Here is a 16,948-nt window from a genome sequence, read left to right on the forward strand (position 1 = left end):
TTCCTTTCCTTTCCTTTCCTTTCCTTTCCTTTCCTTTCCTTTCCTTTCCTTTCCTTTCCTTTCTCTCTTTTTGTCTTTCTTTCTCTTTCCCTGCCTCCCTCCTCCCTCTCCCTCCCTCCCTCCCTTCCTTCTTTCCCTCCCTCCCTCCTTCCCTCTCTTCCTCGCTTTCTTTCCCTTTCTTTCCCTTCCTTTCCTTCCTTCCCTTCCTTCCCTTCCTTCCTTCCTTCCTTCTGGAGGAGTTGGGCAAATTGTAACTTTTGAACTACGTGCTTGGTGAAAGTGGTTTAGTAAGAGGGAAACTTTTCACTTGAAATTAGAAAATGTGGTGATGATTATTATAGACTATCATCAAATTATTCCTTTATTGCTTCCAGTCTTAGGGTTGGCCATAATCATAGTAAATTGATTTATTTAGAAGATTATATCTGGAAGGAACATTAGGAATCTTCCAGCCCAATTTCTTGAGATTTGGAGAGGTTTAAGTGACTTTTCTAAGGGCCTTTTTTTTTTTTTTTTTTGGGAGGTAGTCTTGCTCTGTCGCCCAGGCTGGAGTGCAGTGGTGCCATCTTGGCTCACCTCAACCTCCCACTGTGGAATTCAAACAATTCTCCCAACTTAGCCTCCTGAGTAGCTGGGACTACAGGTGCCTGCCACCATGCCCGGCCAATTTTTGTATTTTTAGTAGAGATGGGGTTTCACCATGTTAGTCAGGCTGGTCTTGAACTCCTGACCTCAGGTGATCCTTCTGCCTCAGCTTCCCAAAGTACTGGATTACAGGCGTGAGCCACCATGGCCGGCCATCTAAGGACTTATTAAATGACTTTTAAAAATTCTATATAATTTAGAATTAGGGTCTCTAATTTTTTTTGTTGTTGTTGTTTTTTGAGGCGGAGTCTTGCTCTGTCACCCAGGCTGGAGTGCAGTGGGGTGATCTCAGCTCACTGCAAGCTCCGCCTCCCAGGTTTATGCCATTCTCCTGCCTCAGCCTCCCGAGTAGCTGGGACTACAGGCGCCCGCCACCTCATCTGGCTATTTTTTGGTATTTCTTAGTGGAGACGGGGTTTCATCGTGTTAGCCAGGATGGTCTCGATCTCCTGACCTTGTGATCCGCCCGCCTCGGCCTCCCAAAGTGCTGGGATTACAGGCTTGAGCCACCGCGCCCGGCCCAGGATCTCTAATATTGTATTTCACTTTCTTTTTTGAAAATCATGACTTTGCCTCACAGGCACATAATAGGCATTTTCCAGACGCCCTTACAGTGAATCATGGCAGAATGTGGACCAATGGAATGGAGGCGGGAGGAGACATTAACTTTCTTCAGGCCTGGCCCACAAAACTCTGCCTAGCATAATCCTCTATTTTCTTTTCCTGTCAGGCTGCCTTAAGAAAGAGGACTCAGCTGGGCGTAGTGGCTCATGCCTGTAATCCCAGCACTTTGGGAGGCCAAGGCAGGCAGATCCTTTGAGGCCAGGAGTTCGAATCCAGCCTGGCCAGCATGGTGAAACCCTGTCTCAAATAAAAGTATAAAAATTAGCCAGACGTGGTGGTGGGCGCCTGTAATACCAGCTACTTGGGAGGCTGAGGCAGGAGAATTGCTTGAGCCCAGGAAGTGGAGGTTGCAGGAGCAGAGATTGTGGCCACTGCACTTCAGCCTGGGTAACAGAGTGAGACTGTGTTTCAAAAACAAGCAAACAAACAAACAAACAAAAACAAAGAGAGGACTCACAGGTGGGAAGGAAGATGGCACTACACAGTGGAAGCAGTGTCGGTTCCCAAGTTGCTGATTAGAGTGGATCCAATCAGAAACACCCATGTTGGACTACGAGTGAGAAATCAAATTTATTGTTTTGTTCTTTTAAGTTTCTGAAATTTGGGGTTGTTACGGTAGCCTACCCTAACACACCAATACTAATAAATAAAACTTGGAATCTCTCTCATAATCCTTTTTTATCTACTAAGACTTGTATATTATTTTGAAAAGTAAAGAAAAACATGGCATTTAAAGAGATGAAACAACAACCTTTCATTTAGCAGTGTGATAAATGTTTTATATAGGCTATTTCCTTTAGTCTTCATAAAATCCATCTAGGTAGGTATTACTAGTGATTGAATATTACAGTTTTATTGTTTTATTTTCAGAGTTAACATTATTAAATTCAAAGGAAGCAGTACTATACTTGCAAGCTATAAATGATTGAGATAGGTACCTTTAGTATTTAGTGGCTAATAAAGCTCTTTGTTATTACATTAATAATAATGCAATTTTAAATGATGATAATAATTTTCTAGAAAATGGAAAATAAAATTTTGTGAGCAACATTTTTCAAATTCAATTTTTAAAATATACATATTGGTTTAATTTGGAAGATTTCAATTTTCTTGAAATTTAGAATTGACTATAAAAACAGATTTTCATAAATATGTTACCTTGAGACAACCCTATAAACACAATCACTGTATCATTTATGTAACAGTCAAGATTTACATTTGTATGATGATTTTAATATAATGGAGTGTCAGAATAGAATATGTAATAATTGATTGATTGTCCCTGCTGCAATGATCAACATTTTGATTCTGAAATATTACCCTGGATTTATGGAAGCTATTTTATGAAAGAACTTTCACTTTAAGTTTCATTTTTCTTAATATAAAAGAATATTTGGCAGCTTTGCCATTACCTCTGTCAGCCCAGTGATGTGAAAGTTATAAATATTTCATGCAGTTTAAATAAAAATATTTAAATTTTATTTGCATTGTTTAGAAATCACTAAAAATTGTATAAACAGGTTATTTGTAGCAAGGGAAACAGACTTTTATATAGCTTTTTTGAATTCTCTACTTTGCAATCCTTTCTGTTTAAAAATAGTCATAATAAATATAATATTAAATTTAAAGTAAATTAGTTTTGTAGTGTGCTACTGCTATAGAATTTTAGAACATATATATGTATGTACACATGCATGTAATTGTATAAATATATTATTTGAGCTACTCTCTACCATTCACTATGGTTAGGGTTAGAGTTTTCATTACGTGTGATGCATCCATTAACTAACTTCTGCACTTAATGCCTAACATTTACCCTGCATTAACTTTTAATCCTTTATATTTTATAGTAAAATGTTATTTCCATGATCCTTCAAGATAGAACTGAGGAGATGGAAAGGATCTAAAATATTATTTTATAATCACTAAACGTAAAGCTTGGTGAGTACTGGTGATTCCTCTGAGGTTACAAAATCAGAAATGAAAGCAAGATGACAACCCAAGCCCCCTAAGCCAATCTTTCTTCTACGGTGAGCAACGTTTTATTCTTTTAATTAGATTGCAAATTCTTGGAAGAATAAGATCAAGCATTGATTCCCTTCTTCTTTTTCCATCACTATCTATTTCTGTCTCCACAGACAGCTAGAATTTGACTCTAGCACAGAGAAACAAACAGACCACATCAAACCGTAACCAGATCAAGATCCTCTTTATAAGAATTCTGACACAAAATGGAATATTCATCACTCACACCTACTGGCCACAAGTAAGACTGTTTTGTCCACTGGCCCCTCATTAGATTTAGGACATGTTATCAGCTAGCATGCCAGTGTCAAGGAGAAACATTTACAAAAATTAGATGTATGGCGTTTTGATAGGGGAGCTTAAATAATAACGTGCTTAGGTCAGTCTAGCTTATTTAATGGCAAAGCATATATAACTTATAAATAGAACTTTAAGTATGTTCCTATTCTATAGACCCCAAATAATTTTCTGCTTGCACATTAGAGAAACACCAGCTGAAAGAAACTCAGAGTTACAAGTGTGGGTTTCAGCAGCCTCCAGACTCTTTAGGATGCCACAGAGCTTTTATTCTTGATGACTTAAAATGAATCACCAAAAGGTATTGCAGAAATAAATAGCTACATTACCTGCAATTATTTCCTAAGGACAACTAGGTATTACCAATGAGCTTTAGCCTCTGTGTTCAGTAGTAAATGTCAGAACAGCTTGGGACCCTTTTTTGTCATTGTGCATTTCATCTCTATATATCATTTAGTTGTATGAAGGTAGGCATTTCTATTCCTAACTATATATTGTTTTTTATTGTATTTCTTGACCATTGGTTTTAAAGTGGGGTATGCCTTGCCAGTACACACAACTAATTTATGGCAGGGTTGAGACAAAGACCTGGTGACTTGGTTCTCTAACTTGTACTGCTTTTTCTACTCAGAATTTGTTTTATCTTTTGGGCTATTATTTGAGATGACTTTGAGTGGAAAGGTCAGGGTTACCTTTGAAGAAGTGTATATTGGAGAACAAGTTAAAAAGATTTGAGGACGTTTCATCTGGAGACAAGATTTAGGTTCAAGGACTAACTTTCTGTCATCAGGTAGCAAAGTGTTCTCAGATTCTCTCTATGCAGACTTTATTTGGCTTACTGATAAACCTGAAAAACTCATTTATTTATCGAATGAGTCTTCACTGTGCATTGGCTAAGTGCTATAGATAAATTATTCTGTTAATTTGCTAAAACAATGCTGGAAAGCAAGCATTGTTACTCCATTTTATAGTTGAGGAAAACTCAGTCTGTATAGAGCTTCTACAACATGGTGTAGTTCACACATCTACTTCATGACAGAGATGGGATTCAAATCAGTTACATCTTAGGGCCTCTTCCTCTGAGCCATTATGCTGTGCTGACTTGTAAATGATGTTTACAGCCCTGTCCAACACTAAGATAGGATTCCAAATATATGAAAGGTTCTTGCACAAAGCTTCAGAGGGCAGAAGCAGAATCTTTAGCAGGAAGAAGAAAGTTCTAATGGAGGCTTCTAAGAAGGGAATTGTTCATCTTAGAAGTTAGTAGCTCATGACCTTGGTGGTGTGCAGATCAAGAGAAATGAGTGTATCTGGAATCTAGTAAGAGAGATGACTGTGCTGTGGAAATATTATTCACGGTTTGTCCTGGTCTTCTCCTGCCTCCCTGTAATTTCTTTTCTCACACAAGTTTCAGCTTTGCTTGGCAATCAGACACCTTTTATTTTTCTTTATTATTTCTTTTTTTTTTGAGACAGAGTCTTGCTCTGTCACCAGGTTGGAGTGCAATGGCGCGATCTCGGCTCACTGCAACCTCTGCCTCCTAGGTTCAAGCAATTTTCTAATTTTTGTATTTTTAGTAGAGATGGGGTTTCACCATGTTGGCCAGGATGGTCTCGATCTCTTGACCTCGTGATCCGCCTGCCTAGGCCTCTCAAAGTGCTGGGATTACAGGCATGAGTCACTGCGCCAAACCCTTTCTTTATTATTTTCTTGTCTGCAATTAATGTCTTCCAGGTTGTGGCCTCTCCAGAAGACTTTATATTTTAAAAAGAATAGATTGCAGAAGGATAATTTTATGGGGCAGGTGGCCTCCTACACATGACTTCCCATGCTTTCATCCTAACATCAAAAAGTCTCAGAGGGGAAATAATTGCACCCGTGAGAAATGCAATGGACTTGTCAAAATACATGTATAATATATAGATCCACATATATTATAGACATATATATATTTCTATGTGCTTTGTGATAAGAAAAAATCACAACTTTACATAATATTAAATGAAATGAGATAAAGTGCTAACTTCAAGAGACCTGCCACTATACTTCCAAGTTATCTGTCCAGTCTCTGGTTACATCTCTGATTTGCATCTTATATGAAAGGTACAGCAGGCCAACCTCCACCTGATGAAGAATAAATAATAAATGAAGTGAAGCCTTGCCATACTAAAGATGGTATTTTCCATCCCTCTATGTTCGGGCTTGAAAGAATCCTTCTGAGGTTTTCTGGAAGTTATTGTTCCTCATAGGTTGTTGGTTCCTGGTGTAGGCTGCACTATATATATAATAGCACCTATGCTTTCTTGAATAAAAATAGGTGAGCTTAGCAGTTACTTTATAATCCTGAGGAAAACGAAATCATGCCACATGTTAAAGGCTGATATTTGAAATGCCAAGGTCTCATTATCTGGAAAAGAGAAAATTACCATGAAAAAGAGAATGATTCAGTCCAGGTACAGATAGAGTAGGCAGTCTTCAAAAATTAGCAAAGAAAATACAATCATATGAATTCAAGAAAAGAGGAGAATTTATTTTAATTGGTGTGCAATACCACCAAAACAATGACTGAATATAAATAAAAACAGTAAAAGCTATGAGCTTTGCAGATTATCTTATACCTGGGTGAACACAGCCTAAAAAAATTCATGATTTCATGGAATCGTTATTACACATCTCCAACTGCTAAAAAAAGTGACCTCAATTTCTCTGCAAGCTTGTAAATCAATAACCCATAAAAATCTATGGAAAATAGAATAGATAACCATAAAACCCTCTAAATTTGGTTTTGCTCATAACAAGTTTTGATTTTCAGATGCAAACAAGCACAAAGAAGGAATCAACATGTTTGTAAATTTAGACTGGAAGGCAAAGTCTCTATGAAAATAAAGTAACCTCATGGAAACCATGCAGAATAGCCACAGGCCTCCTGGGAATCAAATATCTAGACCTAAATTTGTTAAAGTAAAGGAAGACCTGAATTGCTTTACATCTCTAAGCCCATATCTTTCTCAAATGAGAGAAAATGAAAAGAAATTTGGAAGTAACTTTTTTTTCTCCTATAAAAACCACCAGAAACCCAAAAGCTATTTAGGAGGCAAAAGAATAAAGAAAAGCTGCATTTAAATGATGTGGGCTTCTGCTGTCACCTACTAATAATACTGAAACACCGAACCAGGAATATTTTGAAAAAATAGACATTTCTGAAGAAGATACAAAATAAACATTACTAAGGGGTCACTGAGGATTAATTGTTTTGCTTTTTATGATGTCTGAATTTTTTGGTTTATTTATTTGTTATTTTTATAGTGATGGAGTCTCATTATGTTGCCCAGGCTGGAGTGCAGTGGCTATTCACGGGTGTGGTTACAGCCTACTATAGCTCAGAGATCCCCAACCAGGTCACATAGCAGAAGGTGAGCAGCGGGCCAGTGAGAAGCTTTATCTGTATTTACAGCTGCTCCCCATTGCTGGCATTACTGCCTGAGCTCCACCTCCTGTCAGATCAACAGTGGTATTAGATTCTCATAGGAGCATGAACCCTATTGTGAACTGCTCAGGCGAGGGATCTAGTTTATGAGCTTCTTTTGAGTATCTAATGCCTGATGATCTGTCACTGTTTCCCATCATCCCCAGATGGGACTGTGTAGTTGCAGGGAAACAAGCTCAGGGCTCCCACTAATCCTACATTATGGTGAGTTGTATAATTATTTCATTATGTATCACAATGATAGTAATGAAAATAAAGTGCACAATAAGTGTAATGTGCTTGAATCATCTTGAAACCATCCCCCCACCCTGATTTATGGAAAAATTGTCTTTCACAAAACTGGTCCCTATTACCAAAAAGGTTGGGGACCACTGTAATAGCTTCTAACTACTCCTGGACTCCAGTGATTCTCCTGCCTCAGCCACCTGAGAAGGGGTGATTGTATCAGCTCTGATGCCTGAATTTTCTAACAAGCCTTAATTATCAATGTACAGAGAAGGCTGATGTGCAAGTGAAGCATGCTGCCCCTTGCAGGGCATATTCTGAGGCACTAGCAAGGATTACTGCCCTCAAATTCTTGTATGATCTGGATGCCTGACATTGTGTTGGTAGCAGGGGATAAAGCCATTTATTTCTCAGTGAGAGGTGAGGCTTCAAAGGAAAAAACCTCCAGAGAGGTGGCATTGTGGCTGAAATTCACATTGAGGCAAAGCAATTGAAAACCCATTTTCGAACAAAAACTGCCTGTTGGCATGTACATGTTGGGTTGAAGTGGGGATAGCATGAGGAGAAGAGAGGAATGGGGTGGTAAAAAGCAACCTCACTTACTTGACAGTCCAGCTAAATCAATGTCTCTCTCTCTCTCTCTCTCTCTATATATATATATATATATATATATATAAAGGTAGGAAAATATATACACATTAATTTATATGTGTGTATGGTTCAGGTTCTTCCCTCTCTCCCTCCTCCTTTCTTCCCTTCCTTTCTAATGCCTGCAGCACTCACAGAACATCAATAGAAAAACTACACAAAACTATACAACCAGCAAATAATGTCACGGTCACTATCTCCTTCATGGGAACACTCAACCTTGGATCAAATACATGCCTCAATTACATCTTTCATTTAAAAGTGAACCTCTCCTAATGGCATACTACCTCAAATAGCATCAAAGCAAAATGAAACACAGGCAGCATTTAACAACACTGGTAACCATGGAAACATATCATTAAAGAATATATAAACAGGAATGAATAATTAGATGAGAAATTTATTTCTACATTTATCTTTTTGCAGGACCCAGGAAAGGAAGCTCTCTTTTACCTCTCACCTCAATTTGGATACTTCCTTTTTAGTCTGTCTTCTAATTGAAAAATATGATAATTCATAAACTGGCAATTTTAATATTGTCTAGCTTAATAGACAAATTTCTTTGTAGGCAAGAGACTAAAGAACATTGCATGCCCATTGTTGTCTATGACACTTAAGCAGCCAAGAGGTTTGCTTCAGGGATGTGAAGTACACAGGAAAATCTGACTGACATCATGGGGAGAAGGGGACAGCAGTTATTAACTGTTAACAATGGGAAACATAAGTTGCCTAATCTACTGGGAGGTAATCTGCATAGTGGGAAGATGGAGGGGAGAATCTGGGTCTTATAAATTATTTAAATTGCATTGTCAGGTAGGCAGGATCACCTGTGCAGTTCACCCAACGTCATATCTTTGCACATTGGGCAGTCCCAGATAAACTCTATGGTGGGCTAAGTTGGTCACTAACTTAAAAATTGGAAATAGCTTTTGAGACATATGCCTGGGGTTGTGCATCAGAATCACCTGGTTGAAGGGGGACAATAGAAAATACAGTTTTAGTATCCCACTCAACTCTAGGAATCTAATATTTTAAATGTTTTTCTAAGTGACTTTGATGCAGTTGGTTACTAGACTGGTGTTTAAGAACCACTAACCTAGGCCAACTTCCTCATTGGAAGGCCAACAGAAGCAGAAACGAAGGCCTAGAGCAATTTTGGTAGATTGAGTTGTGGGTCTCAGTGTTTCCCCTCCCTGTTGCAACATCAACTCCACCCCTTTGTCTTGGCTTTGTAGTGGGCAGAAGGATCTACCCTTTGCTCTTGGGCTTGAACGTGTGGCTTGCTTTGACTAATAGAATGTTAGCAACGATGGTATGAGCAGAGGCTTAAAATGTGCTTGTATGGTTTGGCTTTCTCTCTTGGAATCCTGCATTTTGCCATAAAAAGAACCTGCATCAGGTAATCACTGGACAAAAGAGAGTGAAAGATATGTGAAATACACTTGGACCTCTCTGCAGCTTGGAGGTAAGCCAAGCCCAGTTGAGATTAGCCTCATCTAGTCAAATTTGAGCCAACATGTTTATTTGGTAAGACACTGAGTTTTAGAGTGGTTTGTTACGCAGTATTATTGCAGCAGTAGCTGGCTAATAAAAAACTGCAGTGATTCATTAAAAATTGAGTCAGCTTTGGAACTAGAAGTTAAATTTCCTGAATCTCAGGCCCAACCTTTTTCTACCGCTCCATGATACCTATTTTCCTTTGCTTCCTTTCCTTGACAGAATTAAGCACAGATGTCCTTTGCCTTCAAAAGGTACTTCTGGTTGGCCTACATTTCCTATATTCCTATATTTCTGTCAAATTTTCTCATTAGACCTTACCTTTCCCTACATCTTATTATTATAGAATTCTTCTTTCACCTTTCAAAGAAGACTAAGAAAGCTCAAAAAAACTAATTTTTACAATTCTATTCAGAGGTAACAATGTACTTAGTTAAACACTTCTAGATAAAATTTCTTCTGCATATGACCTGGGGCTGACTGGAGACTCAATGCCAAATGATAAGAATTTAAGTATGATACATAGGAATTGATGGGGAAAATATTTTTGGGTGAGTGTCTTTAGTGCTTCTCAAATTATATCTAATCTAAATACTATAGGACCTGGGCTGCTTTCAGACATTCCTCATGCAAATAATTTAGAAACTCTCTGCCTGACAGGGCCAAATAAATAAATATACTCTAAATATAGGCCACTAAGAGAAATATTCAGATGGTATTGCTATTTTGTTCCTTTCTGTGGAAAAAGTTTTCACATGGAAGCAAATCTTCAGATAAAGCACATTTCTCCAGAAAATATAGGTGTTTTGTTAAAGATAAAAAATATTTTCAGTTCCTTGACCTTACTTTGCCTGTAATTTCATGTTGAAGACTTTGTATTTATTGGGGGTTATCATACATGTTTACCATGTAAATGAGTAATATTGGGATGATTTTGCAATATCAAGAAGAGAAACAAAGAATAGAAGAGAAAAAAGCCATCATTATTAGTATATGTAATCAAAACATGTTTAGTATTAATTTATTGTACATCATTTTCTGGTCTGTTTAGAGAAATCTATTTACTTGCTGCTCCCTTGATTGTCATGTTTGAAAGAAGCAGTTAGTAGGCTAAGAACTTGGAACTTCCAGGAAGATACCTCTGAGCACTAAAATTAATGAGCCTAAAAGATCTATTGGAAACCTGCAACTTTCTTCAAAAATTCTATTGATCCTAAACTCAACCGAAGTACAAAAGTTGTTTACAATTGTGAACTTAGAACACATGTGCACATACCTAGCAAAATGTTCATTGGATTCATTAATCACGGGTTTTAAAAATCGTGAAACAACTATGCCAAAATATTTTCATGTCAAATGTTGTTGGTTTGAGCTTCACGTCAAACCAAGATTTAATTTGATTGATTGATTTAACAAATCTTTATTGAGCTGCTTTTTGCAATGAATTTTGATGGCGGTGCATTTTGAAAGCAGATTAACAGGAGGTGATATATAATTTAAGTACCTTATAGTCTGTAGCTTTTCCTGGTAAATAGTTTGTGCTAGAATATATGCTCCTTGAAGACAGGTGATGCCTATTTTGTTCACTCCTGTATCTCCAACATATACCCCAGTGCCTTACATACAGTCACTAAATAAATATTTGTTGAATGAGTATGAATGACAAATATAGTTTGAGAGTAAATAATAAAGGTATCCACTAACTTAAGAAGAGTCTGGACACTATTGCAAAGGTTTCAAGCTTGAATGACCATGGTGCAGTTTATGGAGGCACTATATGACAATAACATTGTGGGTGGTATATTTTGCTTTGAGTGTTAGAAGCAGTAAATGCCTCCTGGTAGACCTAATAGCAAAAAGAAAAGGGGTTGTCGCAATAGTGACAATGATGTAAAGAGAAGGACTTGTAAAAGAGTCTTAGTCTGTGGTCTGTGAACCTTGAAGTCCATAGAAAGGCATTAGGGCCCAAACTATGGGCCATCTTTGAGCATGTGGCTGGGGAAAATCTTTTGTCTCTCAGTTCAGCCAGCTCCTGGTTTTGTCCTTTGAGAGTAGGACTAATCACGCCAAAGAGATATTTCTTTTTGGTAAGCTGCCTTTGGAACCCATATAGGCCATTGATAGCTATGAGATGGGAAACATTTCAATGCCAAGTGCAGCTTGAATTGGATGGGAAGTCTTGGTGTTCTCTGCACAGATGGAAGACCTGTGAAGCTGGCACTGCCTCAGCCTCTGCTGCTTCACTGAAGAAAGATGCTCCACATGTCACGCTTTCTACACGGGCCTGTGTTGGTGTCAACAGCTCTTCCAGCAATCCCAAAAGAGGTCTTTCTACTGCTGTGAAAGTCTTCAGCTTCTTCGGAGCCAAGAGCTTGAATTAGTGCCTTTTCAGTAGATCTTTATCAAGATACAAGAGCACACCATGAGGTTCTTTCCTTTTAGAGAAGTTTGTTGACAATCCAGAGAAGAGATTTAGATCTGATTTAGTTTGGTTGTTTTTTTTTTTTTTTACAATTTTTTAAGAAAAAAGAAAACTCCTTCTGAGAATAATTTGATGGTGAGAAATTCCAGGACTAGCTTTGCAATGGCTGATATCTTAGGCACATATATTAAACAAATCTTTTGATTGAAAATGCTGAAGTTACTATTAGAGATCCTGCCGAAAAACTATAAGCTTTTTTTTTTTTTGGCCAAGCAGCTACTCTAAATGAGGTGACTGAAGTCAAATAACAATATAGATTTTCCAACACTGAAGGTGAGACTGACGAAGACTTGAGAGTTTCTGGGGACAAAAATTTACAGACACTTGGCAAGTGGCTTATCTCTTATGAAGGTCACTCTTTGTTCAGACAGCCTTAAAATGGAAACAAATTGCTGACATAGATAGCCTTGATGATATAAGCCTAACAAAGATGACCTCATTTATTCGAGGACAAAAGAAATCACGTATTATAAATTTTATTTGAAAATTTTGGTAATTCTTGATTCATGCTGACCCATCTGAGATATTGTGTAGTATTAGAGCTCTAACTCCATTTGCTAGTAGAGACTTTGTGAATCAGGATTTTACCTGTTATTGACATTTAAATGAAATGTTGAAATTGTTGCAATATGAAATATTTCAATTCCTTGATCTAGAAAAGCTACAAAAGCCTTCTCACAAGAGTGGGAAAACCATAATTTTCTGTAAATGCTGTTCTGGTATTCTGACTATGTATAGGATATCAATTTCCAATCCAATGAGATAAAAAGTAAGTACATATTTCGTGTGTATGTGTTTATGAGTATTGTTCTAGGTGGATGCTTATAAATGAATTAGATTCTCAGAGGGGTCTATGACTCAAAAAAATTAAAGGAAAAAAGAACCATTAAGGTAGGTGATGAGCTGATGAGGCAGCATGCCCCTGTTTAGTGGGGTTCCTCTGCACTTGTTTTGTGGGAGTTCTGTGATACAATTAGCTGTTACCTTTTCTCACTTCACTTCGCTGAGGAGTGCAGACCAGGGTTGGCTCTGTTATTCATATTACATGAGTTAAAGACACACACATGAAAACTTTTGTGCCTCAGAATGTGGTTGAAAGTGAATGCAGCAGGACAGAACAGGGGAGTGGAAGATGGAGTAAGCTTGCTTGCTTGTTTTTTTCATGTTATTAAAACTAGTCCTGGATGTAAGGAGCAGGGAGAGGTGGACTAGAGTTTAATATAAAGTTCTTCTTGTAATAAAATTAGTGTAGGACCAATATATAAACACTATAGGGCAGCTCTTTCAAAAATAGCTTAGTCTCAGCCCGACTTGGTACTTTCTATTTTGCTAATTAGTTCAGGAGTGTGGTGAGGTCTCCAGGTGTTCTCAAGGAGAATGGCTGATTACAGCTGCCTGGATATCGGGTTGCAGAGGCATTGCGTGCAAGTACAGTCATGACAAGTTATTTTCAACCCTCTCTAGCTCTGAAGAGGTGACACTATTATAGAATAACTTGTGCAAACACTTATTCAAAGTGATATATCCCAGTGTGAGCTGTCATATAGTACAGTGCTTTATGCCTTTCTTTTCCTTGCTGCATTGATGATATGAAAAATGTTCCTAATGCAATTGAAAGGTTCTTGAGTCCACCAAAGCAAAGGTCCATTCTTTTGCATCTGAGAGTTTGTAAGTCAACCATGTATAAAAGTAAATATAGACGTGTTCTCAAATTTTTACATTCTGAAATTTTCCATTTCCTGTTAAGAAGAATAACCAACTAAAATGGTATGGATTTTATGTGGTTGAAAAGGAAGATATACAGTATAGTAACTTCTGGCAAAGGTGGTGAAAATAGTGTCTATCTATTTAACCTTAATGGATGCCTACAAAACTGCATGCAAATACAGTCTCTAGTCTGTGATGTTTGGGGACATTCTTGAAGTCATCAGTGAAATTGCTAGGGTGGATTGGGTAGCGGGGCATATATATCTTTAAAGATGGCATAGACTTGGCACTCTCTGGCAAGGATTAAATACCCCCTTCTGATTTGGGACAGAACAAGGTTTAGGGATTCAAATGTATACATTTGAAACAAGATGAAGGAGAGCTGGTTAGCAGCAGGAAGTATATAATGGGTGACTGAATGGTTTGTTGTGCTGATGTTGGGGCTTGATAGAGAGTGTTAATTTATAGAATTTATCTGCAGGAAGTGATTTCTAATTATGTTGCTTCTTTTTTTCCTCAAAATTAGTGACATCATGTTTGGATGTGCCTAAGATTTTGGATAAGATTTTAGTGCTAAAATGGGCTTTAAGAATAAACCTTCTCAAACACTTTATTCCGGCCATTCTCACTTTCCAGTTAAAACTCCTTTAGAGACTAACTTGCCCTAAGTTCAATATCTAGTTAGTATTAGAACTTGTACGAAATCAGACCTGACTTCTAGAGAAGAGCTCTTTTCCCTTACACCAGGTTACATCCAATCAAGAAAAAGGGAATACAAAGAGAACTATTTTTTATCTTTTATTAATGTGTAATAGTAAAATATTCATTTTATTTCATTTTCTATCACAAACATGCATGCATTGGTAAGTGGAGATTATTTTCTTAGTCTGAGGTAAATAAAATAGAGATATTAATGTTCTCTGAAAGCTAAAGGAAACAGTAAAAGTTTTTTCACATCAGATGGATAATGTGATGACATAACAAGATTTGAAGGAGGTGTGTCTCACACGTGAGTGTAAAAACTGAATTATCACACTTGCGAACCACAACATGGTCAGACAAAATTTTTATTTACGAAACTGCCAAGGTCTTACTTTGTCTTAGGTTATGCTAACACTGGATCTATTATTTTCTTAGTTCAATGTAGAAAACACGATAGGTACTCATATATATTTGTTTAATGAATAATTAAATTAAGTCAAGCATTCGCTGGGGACCTAGTATATGCCAGGCCTGCTGAATATTTTCCAGTCCTCAATATTCACAACTTCTTTTCCACCTCTCTTAAATCCTTTATAAAAGCCTCTGAAATCCTTATAAAAAAGTCCTCTTTGTATCTCTATAGCCCATATTATTTGCTTATTTTCCCCATCTGGCATTTTTAAACAGCTATTTAGTTACATGTTCATCAGCAATTACTGCTGTTTGTGTGTTCCAGATTCTGTTAGGAAAGTCTTAAAATTATCAGAGAAGTAATAGGTTGTTTTGGGATTAAAGATTTGTCTACTTGGAGATCAACATTTGTTTTTTTTTATTTTGAAATAATCACAGAACTGAAGTATGATGGGACTAATCTAAATTTTTTTTTAATAGAAGGTAAATTGATCTCCAGATAGAACCATGTGAGTTACTGGAAATTGTGTATGATAAACCTGACACTTTAATGTCTAACAAAGATAACATATAATATAGAGAGACAAAAAACTAGGGACCAAGACACAGTAGTGAAAATGTGGGGGGGGAAAAAAAGACAGGAAAAAACCAGGAAGCTTCAAAAGGCTGTTGATGATTATTTCTCACTTTACAGTTAGTGGCTTAGAACATCTTATTCTGGTTGGTTCAAAAGGTTCATATTCAATTAAATTAAAACATCTTGAAATACAAGGAAAAAGCTCCACACAGTCTGGAGAAGAGAAGACATGGAGGAGAAAGTTGGCTTTTGTAGTTGATTTTCAAATATTTATAATAACTTCATTGGAAATGGGTTTCCTGTGGTTCATGTGGACTCACTAGAAACAACGGGATGGAAGTTTTAAGGGAGTAGAAATTCACTTTAAATGAGGAAAACAGTTTAATAGTTAGTAAACCAGATGTTATTTTTGTGGGGGTTAAGTGAGCTCTTCATTTTGGATATACTTCAGCAGAAACTTATTGACAGCTTGTTGGTGGAGGGTAAAGCAAGAACAGATTCATGTCTTATAAATGAGATTGAACTAATAAATCCAAAATTCTTACTTATATGTCTAAGAAATTATGACTTTCTTCTTGGCATCTGATTGACCTTTGGTATGACTTCTTGCTGCCATTTTGAATAATAAATGAGAAACAAGATTTGCAATTTGCTATTGGTTAAGTGTTTCAAATAGTAAATAGTAAACAAATACATCTGATCTTTGCATTTTTCCTTTATTATGTAATTAATATTCTAGCATCTGTTTTTACAGGCCATAGATCAATAAGAATCTATGAAAATACAATGTTCATATTTTAAAGAATCCTATTATTATAATAGCATGCCTGGAAAAGTCGTTCCTGGGATCTCCAAAATTTATATTGAGTTGTAAAACTGAAGTATGGGCCACGGGTTAACAACCTTGAATTTTGCCTCTAGAATTACTCTTAGAAATTCTACTTCATTATAAATACATTATTATTCGGTAGCTTCCTTCTGATTGATATACCCAGAGCTACCTTTTCCTGCAGTCTTTTAAGCACCAATCTTTCATTTCAGCCCTAAAAATGAGATGGGTTTCTCCTCCCTAGTTGGGACATCAATTTTTACCTGCCAATACAGTCTGATGAGCTTGCTTATGCTCTGTTCCCTTCCTCCACCAAGCCAGAACATGTAGTCAGCAATCATGGCACTCCTAAGAACAAGGACAGATTTTTTTTTTAAAAAAACACAAATGTATAGGACAGAAGGAAAATCATAACAGGCACTATATACAAATATGGAGGAAGATGATTTTTAATGTATAAATTTGTCTAGACTAATATTAAGCGAAACACAAAGCACATTTTAGAATGTTGAAAGTAGGGTTTTTTTGGGGGGTTAGATAAACCAAAACTATAAAAGAGAAGCAATAAGTTATTTGTCTTCTAGGTGGTTTTTAAATTTGTACAGTATAAGAATATTTAAAGATTATGAGATAATGTTTTGTTTTGGTTGGCCTATATTAAGCTTCAAAGCACTTATAGAGTGACACAGATGTTAGGAACTTTTAGGTCTTCAAACCTAGCATAGCATATATAGCTAACTATTAGATTGGTATTTAAGCATATCTCAGACTTTACCTGAGTTAAATATTATT

General features: G+C 36.8%; 1 protein-coding gene across 1 annotated transcript in view; it reads right to left on the bottom strand.

Annotated features, from left to right (window-relative positions):
- SPATA16 (spermatogenesis associated 16) overlaps nt 1-16,948 on the bottom strand; it is a 264,944-nt gene that overhangs the window by 67,424 nt on the left and 180,572 nt on the right. Inside the window, 1 exon segment of the mRNA XM_017889485.1 lies at nt 16,420-16,504. Within this exon segment, the coding sequence (XP_017744974.1) occupies nt 16,420-16,504 (85 nt within the window).

The sequence above is a fragment of the Rhinopithecus bieti genome, unplaced genomic scaffold (assembly GCF_001698545.2).
Source record: "Rhinopithecus bieti isolate Rb0 unplaced genomic scaffold, ASM169854v2 scaffold_18353, whole genome shotgun sequence".
Lineage (NCBI taxonomy): Eukaryota > Metazoa > Chordata > Mammalia > Primates > Cercopithecidae > Rhinopithecus > Rhinopithecus bieti.